Raw genomic sequence first — 15,571 nt, 5'->3', positions numbered from 1 at the left:
ACCATATACTAAAATAGTGGTATAAGAACCACGTCATGAACAAGGAATAGGCCTAGGGAATCGCTGGGGCTACACTGTACTACCAAAGGTTAGGAAGCAGGAGGCCCACGGGAAGCGTGTGCAGTGTCTTAACACACACGCGAGTTACCATAGGGATACAATGGGAATGAAAGAATTGGAAACTAGTTCTTTTAGGACATTTCCGGATGGACTAGGAGAAAGCTACTGGAAATTAGGACACAAGGATAGTCAATACCCACAGAAGCACCGAAGTACTCGCGTTACCTCACCCACAGGAGCCGGGTGCATAGGTGTCAAAGCGTGTCGGTTTTCCTCGCTGAGTCCTATGGAGACCTGTGAAAAGATGCTGCAGGTGACCAGGAGAGAAGTGTCCGGTTGGATCCAAGGACGGATCGAGGATGAAGAGTACCTGAAAGCAGAGGGGACAGAGTCTGGGTCACTAGCCAGTGACCAGGAAGGAACCAGGCGATGTCGTGAAGCAATCAGGTAATGTCTTGAGGCTTGTCTCTGCAGCCATGTGGACCAGTAAGTGTCGACGACGACCAGGAGCTGGACACAGACTGTCCCACGAAGGATCTCGGTGTTGGCTTCTGGATTGGAGTCAACAAGCCTTGGCAAAGGCAACCAATGCAGGAATCGAAGATGGCTTCTGTCGCAGACCAGCAAGGTCTGGGGGGCTTCTCCTTTTCAGGGAAGCAAGGGCCAAACTAGAGCAACCAGGCCAGCGTTGTAGATTCGAAGGTTCGTCGTCACAGAGGCCACTAGCCAACGGGAAAGTGACCGGACAGACGCGCCAAGCACAAAAACACTAGCAGGCCCCCCACGGCACTCATGGAGTGTGGAGGGCTATGCGTCGGTGTAGAAGGTGCTCGGGGCTGGGGCTTCTCAATCCCCAATGCACAACTTCGAGGGTGCCTATGAAGCTGCACAAGTAGCAAAGTGCAGGTTTTACAAGATGGCCGGTCCCACATCTCTCGTCGCCTTCACGGGTCTCAGCTTTGCTGTGTCTCCGGCTCAAGGAAGTCTGGAAGTTTGGCTCTTGTCGGACTCTGTGCTCAGGCTCTGGCGGGAGCGTCGACAATGTAAACCTCAGATCGCTGGATGGTGCCTGTTTCCACAGGATGGTCACTCCTTGACCACATGGGAGATTCTTCAGTTTCTAGTTGCAGTAGAATGTCGAAGGTCCAGAGTTTTATTTCAAGTTACAGTTCAGGATAAATCTAAAGTCTCTTGACTCAGCTCCTACATATATACCAATCTGAGGGGCTGGATTACCTGCTAGGTCCCTCCTATGGGTGGGACCAGGGAAGGGGGTGGTTACACCCCTTTCCGTTTGTCCAATTTCACGCCAGAGCTGGGGCTGGAGTGCCCCAGCAACTGGTTATAACCGGACTTTGCATGGAGCACCTTGTGTGCCCCAGGCAGTGTCTCATTTCATTCATCCCTCCCTGCCCCAATACACTATGGCCTGTCTGGGGTGGTGCTAGCACCTCCCAAGACAGGAAACCTATTGTCCAAGCCTCCCTCGCTGGAAGGACTCCCAGCAGCAGGAGGTCAGACTTATGTCTGTGGCAGCAGCGTCCATTTTGTGATGCTGAGGCTCTGGTTAACTTTAACCGGGATTACTAGGAACAACATGTCTTCTCCCTCTAGAAGGGTGGAATGCTACCCCCGTCGCCAGAACTGGTGAGGGGGTAGTATTCCAAAGCGTATGACACCGTACAAGACATGTTTTGATAAAGCCAAACCAAAGTTAGCATTCAACCGCGAGGATGATAATGTACTTAGGAGTATATGGTCTGGCTATATCATAGAACAGCTATAAGGACATGGTTCCGAAAGCTGCAGACAGGCTCAGCTCATGCTAGAGCACCATCTCACATAAAACGAAGCACTCTGCCTCCAGGATTGTTAAGGCCTGCCATAGGAGTGACTTATAGGTGCATATGTGTCTATATATAATGTTAGATATAGGAATACTATATCTATGCAAGGGGTGATTACACGACCATGCCCTAGCTGAGTGATCAGCCAGTTGTTTGAATGTGGATGGCCAGCCAGGAGTGGCATAATACATACTGCAGACCCTGGTGGGCCTTGGATGCACCTATGCCCTGGGTACTTATAGTACACTATACAGGGGCTCATAAGGTGACCCAATATCCAATTGGAGATGTAACTAAAGTACACGGAGTCCATTTTTCAGTGAGAGCAGATAGCCTGGGGCCCTGATTAGCAGGATCCCAGGCCAACTAAGTCAAAAACCAGCTAAACACTAGGCAAAACATCTGGGGTAACCATAGTCGGGTATCCACCTTCCTACAACGAGTAAAACAATCTTGGCCGCCTAAGACTGTAATAAAATGTACTCTTTTAGAAGGCATCCTTTCCAGGCCACAATCCCTCTCTATTTTGCGACTGATTCCAAGTATTCTGAATTATAATCTAAAGAGCGAGAGAGAGAAAGTATAATAGGGCAGCGTGCAATATGGTCTAATATTGCCATAGAGGCATTCTGGTAATATCATAGACCAAAAGGCCTGTGAAATATGGGTTTTTATTACTACTGCATTTTGTGCATAGGCACCAACACATGTTTATGTATATATCTTATGAAGTACATCTTTAACCTCTACTATAATATGCAAATTCTCACATCGCCTCAAGGCGAGGAACAACCTGGGTGTCACTAGAAAAAAAATCATTCAGTCAGTGGAGTCATGCAGTGTCCTGGTCACATGACGTTAAATTGGACTCACATAGTTTTATGTGTCTCATTCAATGACTGAGCATCATGGATCAAATGTATTTTCCAAATTCTACGGCCAACCCAGTTCACAATCATGCTAAAGTGTTAAGAAACATAGTGGAAAAAGTTATCTCTTACTGAACTTGGCCCCTCAAATTGAAGCTATATGTCAATCCTACTCCTTGAAAATGGGGACAATAGAAATGGAGTAAATCCAAATACAACTCAAACAATTGGCATTGCTAGCCAAATTCACAATTTCCAGATCACAGCAAATCACAAAACAGAGTTTCAAGACACCAAGAACGATAACTAAGCACCAAACTCTAGAGTAAAACTAGGTTCCCAGTTATATGGAACACCAGGAGTTTTAAAGCAGAATTATAAAATGCAGCTAAAACGATATGTTCCCTAAAGCACTCATGCCGGTTAAGTCACTCTTCAAGCACTAAGCTAAAAAAAAAAAAGCAAATATAAACGTGCTACCTTGTCCAGTTTGTCAACAGATGAGCATATTGTTCGGAATTTGTTGTCTGGGACGCCACAAACTGCAAACATTCCATCCAATATACGCCTGTCATTCACCTACAAAAGAAAGTTATGTCATAAGGCATATTAGGGTCTTTCAACACAGTTTCAAATTCACTACACACAGGCCACAGAGAGCCACCCCTACCAGGGGAATTCGATGAGGTACACAAATTCACAAAGTTGTGAAGTTTGTCGCCTTGTCATAACTTGATAAGCTAGCAAAGTTAAAAACAAAAATTACCAAGTAGCGTAGGTAAAGCTGGACAACTTTGTTCAGTCCTAGGAACAAGAACCAATGGATAGGTTTGTCATGCTATCACCTCCAGATGTTCAACAGTGGCAGCACTGGAGTACAACTGTTATTTTCTTGAATGTCCCAAAGAAAATACCTCTGTAAAATTTCCAGTAAACTCTGAATTAAAGACTTTGTAGGAGGTGTTGATTGAGGGGCCTACCTTAATCAGGAAGTCTCCCAGCTGCAACTCACTCAAGATCTCGTGCACAATCTTCAGACACTCTGCATCAGGGATCATAGCATCGTATTGGCCCGCAATGTCAAAATCCTGAAAGACAATTAGAATATCAGAATCATTTCTCAGCAGAAAAGAAGCCTAAAAGTCAGCTAATGCATAACATACAGGGCCAACCTACAAGCCTCCATTGTGGGTGGCAAAGGATGTATTGAAGTGTAGGAGATGTAGGGTAATGTAAATATACCTGGCACCGAAGGTTTAAAAAGCAGATTTTGGAGTACCAAGTAAGTCAAGGAGATTAAGTTGAAAATAACCAATTTTGCTGAAGGGGATTGGGGGGTTAAAGGATCGTGATGAGCTACAAGAGTCACAGATTTTGGTTGCTATCACTGAGAAAGCACACCCTCCTGCCTGAGAGAGGCAACACTTTGGGATCTTTACAAGGTGTGCATAAGAGCAGAAAGCAGCAGCCAAGCAGAATGATAATAACACTTTCTGCTGGTATATAGAGCCATTCTTGGGGAATTGCTAAAAACTATACACATAGCCCTAAAATTGACTTGATTGGTGATGGGTAACCAATGCAGTTTTCTCAAAGCAAAGGAGGTGGAAGCACACTAAGGAAGTTGCAGGGCTGAATTTTGGATAAACTGGAGGTGAAGCAGAATAAAAGCAAAAGACCAAGGAAAAGGAAATTAGAATAATCTAACCACCATAGAATTGTGGCCTGGATCACTAGTTGACAAGGGGGGGAAAAGTCAAGATCTTGCAGAGGAGTTTCATTACAAGAAAGGAGGTGGAAGACAGTTTAATAACATGGATTTCGATCAAAGAGGTCGCCCAAATTGCACACTGAGCAGCCTAACTCAGGTGGCCAATGTAAGGCAAAAGAGTGGAGAGTTACTGGCTGAAATCTAGAGAATATCCGTTTTGTCTGTGTGTAGTTTAAAAGAGTTATGTCTCATCCATTCCTTGACCTCAATCATGCAGTAACAAAAGTCCTGATATTGAGCATGAAAGACAATGTCAAGTGAGACCAAAACTTGAGTATCATTAGCGTAGATCATGAATCTTAAGCCAAAAGATCTGATAAACCGAGCGAGAGGACAGAAGAGAGATTAGAAAGCATGGGGTGATGACTTTCTACCATATATGGGAGTACTACTGTGTACACAACTGAAAAACAAACTTAATAAGGTTTGGGGTCGCAGAGGGAGGGTGGAGACGAATATACCTTGAAATCGCAAATTCTTTTACCCCGCAGGGAATCACAACGCAGTCGTTACAACGACCACGTTGTGATTCCGCATACCATCACTCCGCACGTCGGAACAACGACTTGCAGAGGGGGGCGATGGAAGTTGGAATAGTATAATTTACGATTCCAACTCCAGTCTGTGCGGACACTAGGGATGGTGTTGGATTTTAAATCCAACATCCCCCCCCCCTCCGCAGGTTGTTGTACCGACTTGCGAAGTAATGGTATGCGGAATCACAACGCAGTTGTTGTAACGACCGCATTGTGAGTGTGTGTGGTGTTGTTTGTGTGTGTGGTTGTGTGTGTGTGTGTGTGGTTGTGGTTGTGTGTGTGGTTGAGTGTGTGGTTGGGTGTGGGTGTGTGGGTGTGGTTGTGTGTGTATGGTTGTGTATGTGGGGTTGTATGTGTGGTTGTATGTGTAGTTGTGGGTGTGTGTGTGGCTGGTGTGTGGTTGGGTGTGGTTGTGTATGGTTGTGTGTGTGGTTGTGGTTGTGTGATTGGGTGGTTGTGTGTGTGGTTGTGGGTGTGTGGTTGTGTGTATGTGGTTGTGTGTGTGGTTGTGGTTGTGTGATTGGGTGGTTGTGTGTGTGGTTGTGTGAGGGGTTGTGTGTGTGGTTGTGTGTGGGGTTGTTTGTGTGTGTGGTTGTGCATGTAGTTGTGTGTGTGGTTTTGTGTGTGGTTGGGTGTGATTGTGTGGTTGGGTGTGATTGTGTGGTTGTGGTTGTGTGGTTGTGTGAGGTTGTGTGTGTGAGGTTGTGTGTGTGTGGTTGTGTGTGTGTGTGTGTGGTTGTGTGTGTGGTTGTGTGGTTGTGTGTGTGTGGTGGTGTGTTGTTGTGTGTGTGGTTTTGCTTGCGTGTGTGTGGTTGTGTGAGGGGCTGTGGTTGTGTGTGGTTGTGTGTGGTAGTGTGTGGTTGTGTGTGGTAGTGTGTGGTAGTGTGTGGTTGTGTGTGTGGTTGTGTGTGGTTGTGTGTGGGTGTGAGTGTGGTTGTGTGTGTGGTTGTGTGTGTGGTTGTGTGTGTGGTTGTGCGTGTGGTTGTGTGTGGTTGTGCATGTGGTTGTGTGTGTGGTTTTTTGTGTGGTTGTGGTTGTGTGTGTAACAATAATACTAAAACCATCTCAAAATAAAGGAACACACCGAGTTTGTGGAAAGAGAAAGCAAGTTGTAAGTCAAACGGGCAGCAGCAAAGCAATAACACAAAATGTTGTTTGATGTTGTTTGAACGAGAACATCAAAAGGGGCGCCGCGAAAGTGATCGCAGGCGCTTAATGAGCATGACGAGGTTTGCCATATGGCGCCTCTGCTCCTAAACTCGCGGACATGCACTGTAGCTCTAGGCTGGCCATGGTAGCATTTTTTGAGCCCTCACTAAAAGTCTCGTCAGATCAGCGCATGCGCTGGGTCAGGCGAGACCTAAAAAAGTGTTAAAGGGAGGACGAGGAATTGTGGTGTGTGTGTGGGGGGAAAGCAAAGGGGATTGGGTGGAGGAAAATTAGATAAAATACACATAAACAAGGTGGGAAATGGAATTATGGGACGGAAAACAGCATATGAGTGAGAGAGTGACAAGGAGCCGGGAGGTTTGTCACTGGAAAACACATGCACTCTCATGGAGTACTAAACGGAAAAGAAACAAATAAACAGGACTGGATGAACCAAAAGAGTACAATAATAAGTGCCACAAGGCGTTGACCCGGAGCTCAAACGATACACTAACAAACCTGACGGTGAAAGGAAAACAATATAACAATGGAGCCAATGCCCATGCGCATTACCAATCATAGTAGGAGTAACCGTACCTCGTGATTCAAAAGACTTCTTCAAAGCAAAACAAGTTGCACATGTCCATTTATTTGTTTTTATTTGAAAGGTTTTATATAGCGCTGGCTAGACCCGGAGGTATCAGAGCGCTTTACATGAGTATCAGACCATAGTTGTAGGTTACATAGTTACAAAGGTTAGTTATAAGAGCATTATAGTTACATGTTCGGTCGAGACAAGCAATAAGGACAATATGCGTAATGGAAAAAGCAGGAAAGGGGAGAGATTCAGGCGAGAGAGGGTAGGAGCATAGGACGTAGACAGCGAATGAAGGAGGGAAAGAGGAGGGGGAGAGACAGCGTGAATTAAGAGTAATTTATCTAGTAGTTCTCCATTTGATAGCAGAATACACATAATTTTTTTATGATTCTGAACTTTAAATAATCACATCAGTGATTCCCCCTCACTCTGAATCAGAGACATAATAGGATACACCCTCAGCTTCTTCTTCTGGTGGAACACAGCCAGTGTCCTGGCAACACAGGGACACCACATATATCCTCTCTTCCATCCTAAATGCTCAACATTCCTGTCCACGCCTCATTTATATTCTCTTTTGTCGGTTATATCCACTCACACTTGGCTTCAGCCAGTCTCTCCACTTAGCCCGTCTCTGGGTCTTTGACTGTCTCTGCCTGCAGTTGGTTCTCTTCCTTGCACTCCTCCATGGATCGAGTATCTCTGCAGTTTCACAAATTCTGACCTCTGTACAGTTCGTGAGGTGTCTAAGGGACGGGAGGGCAGGAGTGGCAGAAGTACGGAAGCTGGTAGAAGGGAAGGTAGTAAGAGGCTGCAGCTCAGAAATTAGGAGAAGCACACTAGTGTTCTGATTTTTGAAAGAGGCTATCAACCCGTCCATGCCCAACACTAGATGGCAGGAGTATGTAGAACATGCGTATCTACAACTAGGCGTGCCACAAACAAAGAAGTTCCCTAAAACAATGCAGTGGAACTACAAAGGTCACTCCATCAAAATCACGATAAAGAGGCTACGATCAAGTGATTTTAAAGCTAACCAATTCAAACAAAGGGTAATCTCTAAAACCCACAATAGCTTTTTGGGACAGCCCACAGGAATGATTTTGCGAGAAGAGACCTAAAATGCTGGAGAATGTTAAGCTGGAAGTAAAGAAGCAGACACCCACTTGCATTTATGATGAGTTGTTAGACCTGGCATCTTTGGCGTGGTTTCCCCCTATCTTTTTGCCTCTACCTCCTGTATTTTTGATGCTGTGCTGGATTTCGTTTTTGCTCGTTTAGATGCTTTGGGGACTTTGTCACTGCTGTTCAGTGTCAAAGTACAAGTGTTCCCTGTGTAAATTGTTATTATGATTGGTTATACATGATTGACATATTTGTGTCACCAAGAAGTCACTAGTAAAGTGCACTGAGTGTGCCAGGGCTGGTGATAACAAATGCTACTAGTGGGCCTGCAGCACTGATTGTGCCACCCACATAAGTAGCCCTAAAATGGTGTCTCGTGCCTGCCACTGCAGTGCCTGTGTGCAGTCTGTGAACTGCCATGTCCTCCTGGTCAGTGTCCCCACTGGCCAGGCCTAACCCTTCCCTTGCTGTACACATTGGTCACCCCTATGGAAGGCCCAAGGTACCCCCTTTGACAGGGTGCAGTGTATGTGAAAGGTAGAGCATGTACTTGTGCAGGTGACATTCTCTGGTAGTGAATTACAGCCATTTACGTTTTTCACTATTGTAAGGCTATCTTGCCCTATAGGCTATCATGGGGAATGCTGGCTACAGTGGCTACCAGCATATCTTCCCATAGGAGCAAGATAGTACATTAAAGTCTGGTATCCCTGAACTCAGAATTTAATAACACATCTTTTAGGAAAGGTTGTTTTTAAATCCTGTGTTTGAGAACAGCACTTTTAGAAAGTTGGTGTTCTCTTGTCTGATCCTTCTGTGTGCCTTGGCCTGTTTGTGAATTGACTGTCTAGTTTGTGAGTGGCAGGGGCTGGGTGACTCCCAGAGTCTGAGTGGGCCATCCCTGGGCTGAATAGCTCCATCTGCATCTAAAGTGGTGGGAGGGGGTAGCACCTGGGCCTGAATAGAGCTGTGCCTGCCTTCCACAATGCTGGCTCCACCTCCTGCTGGGCGGCTGACGACCCTGCTCCTCTCTCAGAAAGGAAAGGAGAGGAGAGGCCAGGAAAACAAAATGCTCAAGGAACACCCAGAACTGGTTCAGACCGGGCTCAGAGCCCTCCTGCACAAAGGGATCAAAGACTTTTAGGGGTATAAGTACAGGACCCCTGATTACAGAAAATTAGATCATCCTGGAAACAAGAAGGATCCTCTGCCAAGGAGAAAGCTGGAAGACTGAAGAAGAAGGACTGCCCTGCTGTGAGATGATGGACTGACCTGCAGTTGCTTTGCTGCCTAGGAGAGGGGAAGGACTTTCTTGTTGCTTTGTCCCCTGACTTTAAGGGCCTGTTGTGACCTGGCTCCCTGTTTTGAAGGCCCAGGAACAAAAGGACCTCAACCCCTGCTTCCCTGAGCTCTGCTGAGAGAGCTCTGTCCTTCCTGGAGTGCTTGGGCCAGTTGTGGTGCCTCTGGAAGTGGTACCTGTGTTGGGAAGTTGGAATCCAAGATTTGAGAGACTTTGCTACAGAACATTTACTGCATCGCTCGATTTCGGAGCGCATCACCGTCAGTGCGAGGAAATTCCCACCGCCCTGAAGGTCGAGATCGTGGCAGCGCCTGTTGCGGCTGCCAGAGACGTCGCACCCTTCGCTAGCGAGAAAAATATAATCGCTGCGAGTATCGTCGCAGAGCCTGTCATCATTGGGTGAGATCGTCGCACCGCCGCTTTGCGAGCTGTTTGACGTCGCTGCGAACATTGTCGCAGAGCCATCGCTAAGAGGGGCCGCGAGCGGAGAAGATCGTCGCTAAGCCCCGGAGATCGTCGCATCGTGCCTTTGCGAGAGAAAACTTCCTACTGAACCTACGCACCGGAATCCATACAAGTCATAGCCTTCCTCCCCATACAGACCGGATTCGTTGCTACATGTCCGCTGCTGCAGCGGGGCTGTCGCTAACGCCTCCCCAGGGTCTCAGGAATAATGCATCGCTTGTTTTCTACTGCTACAGCTTCTGTGCTTCGAACTTTTAATCACAAACAAAAGTACTGTGGCTAAAACGTGACGCACCTGTGGATCGTTTTATCGCTACAAGAACACTTTGCAACCATATTCTTGAACTGTGTATGTTGAATTTTTGTCGTTTTGGTCTTGTGTAGTTTAGATTAAATACCTTTATTTTTCTAAACTGGAGTCAATTTGTGGTGTTTTCACTGTGTTACTGTGAGTGTTGGTACAAATACTTTACACATTGCCTTTGATAAGCCTGACTGCTTGTGCCAAGCTACCAATGGGGTGAGCAGAAGTTATCTAAAGAGTGTTTCCTACTCACCCTGACTAGAAGCAAGGGTCCCCATTTGGACAGTGGTACCTACCTCTGCCAACTAGAGACCCCCAGTTCTAACATGAGTATTATAGCATTTAAACAAGAAGCTCTGCATCAGAGGCTGTAGGAACTTTATAAATTAACAAAATACAAAGTGGAGTACTAAACACAAAGGTATTGATGAGCAATGGAGGTAGATAAATAACACTCAGTTAGAACAGGCTACATTGAAGTGCTTTGTCTATTTGGCGAAATGTCCTTAAAGTTCATGGGGTTAGCATAGCCTGGTTGCAGGAGACACACCTTTGGGGTGATTGCCTCAAATATGTCCAATGTAGAGGGCAGGGGCAGTTTTTCGCCACGTCCTACTCTGGGTTTGCCAGGGGTGCACTGATTTGGGTGGCGCCGGGAGTCAACTTCAGGGCATACACACTAAGCAGGATCCAGAAGGGCGGTTAGTGATGGTGACAGGGACGCTGGATGGGCGTAGCTTATGCCTGGTCAATATTTATGCTCCGAACACTGACGAGGGTGAGTTTCTTGGGCGGGTGCTGGGATAGTTAGACATGGACCCAGACACAGAACTACTCATTGCAGGAGACTTTAACTGTGCCCTTGATGGGGATTTAGATAGGTACCCCCCAAAGTTGGACGCAAAGCCTAGAATGAGAGACGCGATGGGCCAGATGCTTCGGAGCTACGGCTTACTTGATTCATGGAGGCACCGCAACCCTACCAGTAGAGTGTATTCGTGCCACACCGTCCTGCTGCCAACACCCATAGTCAACTGGACTATTTTTTTCTCCAGGGAACGGCAATGCATCGAATAGTGGGGATTCAATATTTGGGCCAAGACTGGTCTGATCACTCACCGCTCCTGCTCACCTACTAGCTAAACAGACCGCGGCCTAAGATCCCATTGTGGAGTCTAAACACGGAGGCGCTGGGTGACCCGACCTACAAAGAGGCTATCTTACTGAGGCGTATCTGGAGGTTAACTGGGGATCGGCTGACTCCAGGGCGACTAAAGGGGATGCAATGAAGGTGGTAATCCGAAGGATCTGTCTGTCCACGGAGGTGGGGGTAAAAAATGTGTTGGAACGAGATCTCCGTCGGTATGAGGATCGCCTAGCGGCGCTCGAAAAAGACTTCCACAAGGATAAGGAGAGGCAGCCTGACTGGGCAGCCACGCAACAGCAACTGGGGGACACGTGAGCCGCACTTGGTAAATTTATTAGAACTGCCAGTAGGCGGAGATGGTACACGGAGGGCGACAAGGCTGGGCGATTGTGGGCACGTTTGATTCGGGCGGAAACTCAACCCCACCAGATTTAGGCACTGCAGAATGATATGGGCTAGTTGGTATATACTCAACAAGAGATCAATAATGTCTTCCGGACCCATCTCTGTAAAATATTTTCTGAGTCTCGACCGCATACGGGTCCTGATGGAGTGGAGGTGTACCTTGAGGGATTGCAACTGCCCTGCGTGGAGGCAGCTAATCAGGAGGACCTGGGAGGCCCCCTACGAGAGGAGGAAATACGAGCAGCGATTGCCCACTTGAAGACAGCCAAATCCCCCGGAATGGACGGATTAGCCGCCGAATTTTATAAGGAGTATAAGGGGGTTCTGATCCCGAAGCTCCTCGAAATCATGGCAGAAGCCTAGGACAGCAGCTCATTCCCGGATTCCATGCGGGCAGCTACGATAGTTATGATCCCCAAGCCGGGTAAGAATCCCCTTCTTCCGGGCTCATATAGGCCTATTTCCTTGCTGAATGTGGATCTGAAAATTGTCAAGTCATGTACTGGCAAGTAAGCTCCTCCCTCATCTCAGACAGCTGGTCCATGATGACCAGTCAGGATTTATTCCAGGTCGGAATAAGCTGCACAATATTCGTCGCCTGGCCCATGTAATGCAAGCTTTGGAGGGCCGAGCCCAGCAGAACAGCCTAGTATTTCTTGACATCGAACAAGCCTTCAACTCTATCCGGTGGGCTTACCTGTGGAAGGTACTGTTGAAAATGGGAGTAGGGGAAGGGTTTCTACAGTGGATACGGTTGCTTTATGCAAAGCCAGTAGCCAGGGTCCGAACGGGGAGATGTGTGTCGGACATCATACCCATTATGAGAGGGACACGCCAGGGGTGCCCGCTCTCCCCACTGCTCTTCACCCTGGCGATGGAACCACTGGTGTGTCATCTCCGCATGGTGCTGGAGGGACAGGGCATACGGGTGGGAGACATGGAGCATGTGGTGTCACTGTACGCTGACTATGCGTTGATCTACTTGAACCGGCCGTCGCAGTCGCTGTCGACTTTGATAGCCGCACTGTCGTAGTTTACGGCTGCTTCGGGCTTGCAGTTAATAAAACAAAATCACAGCTTTTTGCGATTGGAGACCAGACCGACTGGGAGGGGGTCCATCGCTCGGAGTTGGGACTTCCGTGGGAAGAGGACACACTCCGCTATTTGGGGGTGTGGATAGGACGCAATGCGACGGTCTTCTTCCAGCATAACATGGGGAGGATAATTCGGGGGCTGAAAGGAAGTATCACCTTTTGGAACACACTCAAGCTTTTACTGATGGGGAGGATTGCCCTCATAAAAATGGTGGTCCTCCTGCGCTGTCTATATACAAAGCAGGGTTCTTTCTATGAACTGCCGCACCGGGTCTTAAGGGAATTAGATTCCCTGTTACTTCTATTTCTGTGGAATGGGAAGCGGTGCAGGATGAGTCTTGAGGTTCTGAAGCGCAGGTGGGGCAGGGGGGCTTAGAAGTCCCGGAGCTAGAACTGTATTATTTTGCGTCACACCTGCAACATGCAATAGCCTGGTTGGATACGGACCCGTCTTGAGAGAGGTCCTTAATGGCAGGTACATAGGGAATAAGCAGTTGGGAGCGCTGATGTGGCGGGTAAAGAGGCGACGGGAAAACGGCCTTCCGCTCGTCCGGCTGGTGGCCGCGATCTGGAACCGAGTGACACACCGCATAATTCGGGACAGGCCGTTCGCCCCTTAGATGGATCTCTGGCTAATGCCAGCCTTTGCCCGGATAGACCAGCTTATGTCGACGGACAAATGAAAAGAGGGGGGGCTGCCTGATGCTGCCCGACCTTTATCCGGATGACAAATTCATTACTTATCAAGAGACGGCGAAAGCCTTTGAGCTAGGACCGGGGCAATTTCTGCAATATGCCAAAATAGCGGCGATGGCATGGCAATTATGGCCCCAGTTTCCCGAAGCCCCGGTGCACACCTGTACTCTGGTTACCACGATAGCGATGGCAGGGGACGTAAGCTTGTGTCGCATCTCTACAGGGCTCTGAGGGAGGATAAACAGTTAGGTCCCCTGGCAATAGAACACAAATGGCAGCAGGTGTATCCGCAGGAGATTACCCCACGAGAGTGGAAAAAAATACACAAGAGTGTGCGGAAGGTGTCAGTAAGTAATCGCGTCAAACAAATCCAATATAACATTGTACACATGACTTATCTTTCACCCGCGAGACTTCAGGCCATTGATAGTACTAGGGACGCGCACTGCCTGAGATGTCGTAGCCCACAGGCGGATTTCATACATATGGTGTGGACGTGCCCTGAACTCCAATCATATTGGGGGCGGTCCTGATGGAACTGACAAGGGTGACGGGATGGGTGGTGGAGATGGATCCGCAAACGTGTCTCCTGGGCTTGATCACTCGGGCCCTAAGCGGAAAGTAAGCAGCCTTTTTTTTTAGTGTTGGGGCTGGTGGTAGCCCGGCATCGCAACGCGATCCACTGGTTGGCTCAACGAGGCCCGTCGCTCATGAAATTAGAGACAGACCTGCAGGAATGGGCACTGGTTGAGGAGGGGCACATGCGGAACACTAGGAGGGATGGCAAACTACCTGAGGTCCTACTGGCGTGGGGGGCAATGCTACAGGAGATGGTGGGACAAGACTCCCAGTTGACACAGAGCAGTTCCCGGATAATTCCCTCTGGGCAGGGGGGGAGGCCCCTGAACACGTAGGAGCCTTACAAGGGGACCCAACTCAGGGATAAGGAAACTTAAACTGCATCACTATGAGCCCGGCAGCAGGGGGGGGGGGGGGAGTGGAGGAGGGGCGTTGGGGGGATTGGGGGGGGTGGGGGTGAGTTTTCTCCTTTGTTCATAGCCTTTACAAGGTGTGGTGCATTTGAACGACTCTGCAGCTGCACACTTAGGTGCCAATGGAAGCTTTATAATTTACTTATAGCTATTTGACTGATTTGGCATTGTGGCTCCACTATGAACTTCCGCAGCGGAGGCGGTCCAAATGTATGGCTGTACCTTGATTGTTTTTATGATTTGGAGATGCAAAAAATAATAAAGAAATTTAAAAAAACTGTAAGAGAAGGGTTTTTGTAGAATATTTACACTGCATTACATAGACTATAAAAGTACAGAATGTCCGAGAAGCAGATAGGTAACATATTATACACAAGGCAGAAACAGTGCCTTGATCCCAGATATGAAGGAAGTATAAGTCTGAGATGCATCTCCTACACAACACAGCGTCAGCACTGTGTGCAAGAAAGCATTCGCAGTATCTTTGCCATCTATTACTAAAACTAATTTCTGGAGAAGCAGAAAAAGTGTCAGAAATTATGCCTAGACTATTCTTCCGGCTAATATGACTAACCCAGAGACATGAAAATGCTGATACTCACACACTGGTAGAACTCCCTGTAGCGGCCCCTTGTCATGGCAGGGTTATCTCTTCGGTACACTTTGGCAATGTGGTAACGTTTGATGTTGGTGATTTTATTCATAGCAAGGTATCGTGCAAAGGGTACCTGGGAACGGAAATGTTAAGGAAGAAACAACACCTGAAGGTTGGGGAAGGAAAAGATTTACCTTTTTAAGTAGAGAAAGACAGAACAGTACAAACACTAAGCCAGACATTCTGTAGAAGAAGATATAATTTTATTTATACTGATAACTTTCTCTCGAAATACTTGGTAATGTTATGACAAGTAGACGAGTTTTCAGCCGCATATTTTTGGCACTGAACTCTTGATAGGGCAGTCGAATCATGCAACCATGATTTGGCATGCTAGCCAAACGTCTAAATGTAATATGGACAAAACTAAATGTATAGCTACACACACTGCTTCCACATTTCATAAGTAAAACATGGAGTATAGTCTGGCATTGAGGAGTGGATCTAGCCCGCTGGCACTAGTCGGTCCTTGCTACATCAAATATCCTGCAGCTCCAATTCCAAGTTAACTTGTAAAATAGATAACTGAGTAGGGTAATTAATGGGAGGCAGTGAGAG

The 15,571-nt window shown here is 47.5% G+C and overlaps 1 protein-coding gene across 1 annotated transcript in view; it reads right to left on the bottom strand.

Moving 5' to 3' along the window:
* Positions 1-15,571, bottom strand: part of LOC147702787 (histidine--tRNA ligase, cytoplasmic-like) — a 224,313-nt gene that overhangs the window by 122,597 nt on the left and 86,145 nt on the right. Inside the window, exons 5-7 of the mRNA XM_086931378.1 lie at positions 14,961-15,086; positions 3,757-3,864; positions 3,257-3,355 (exon numbers count right to left, since the gene is read on the bottom strand). Of these exons, the coding sequence (XP_086787504.1) occupies positions 3,257-3,355; positions 3,757-3,864; positions 14,961-15,086 (333 nt within the window). The remainder of the gene's footprint in view (positions 1-3,256; positions 3,356-3,756; positions 3,865-14,960; positions 15,087-15,571) is intronic.

This window comes from Lissotriton vulgaris, chromosome 7 (assembly GCF_964263255.1).
Source record: "Lissotriton vulgaris chromosome 7, aLisVul1.2, whole genome shotgun sequence".
Taxonomy (NCBI): Eukaryota; Metazoa; Chordata; class Amphibia; order Caudata; family Salamandridae; genus Lissotriton; species Lissotriton vulgaris.
This window is presented reverse-complemented; position numbering and strand designations above follow the sequence as displayed.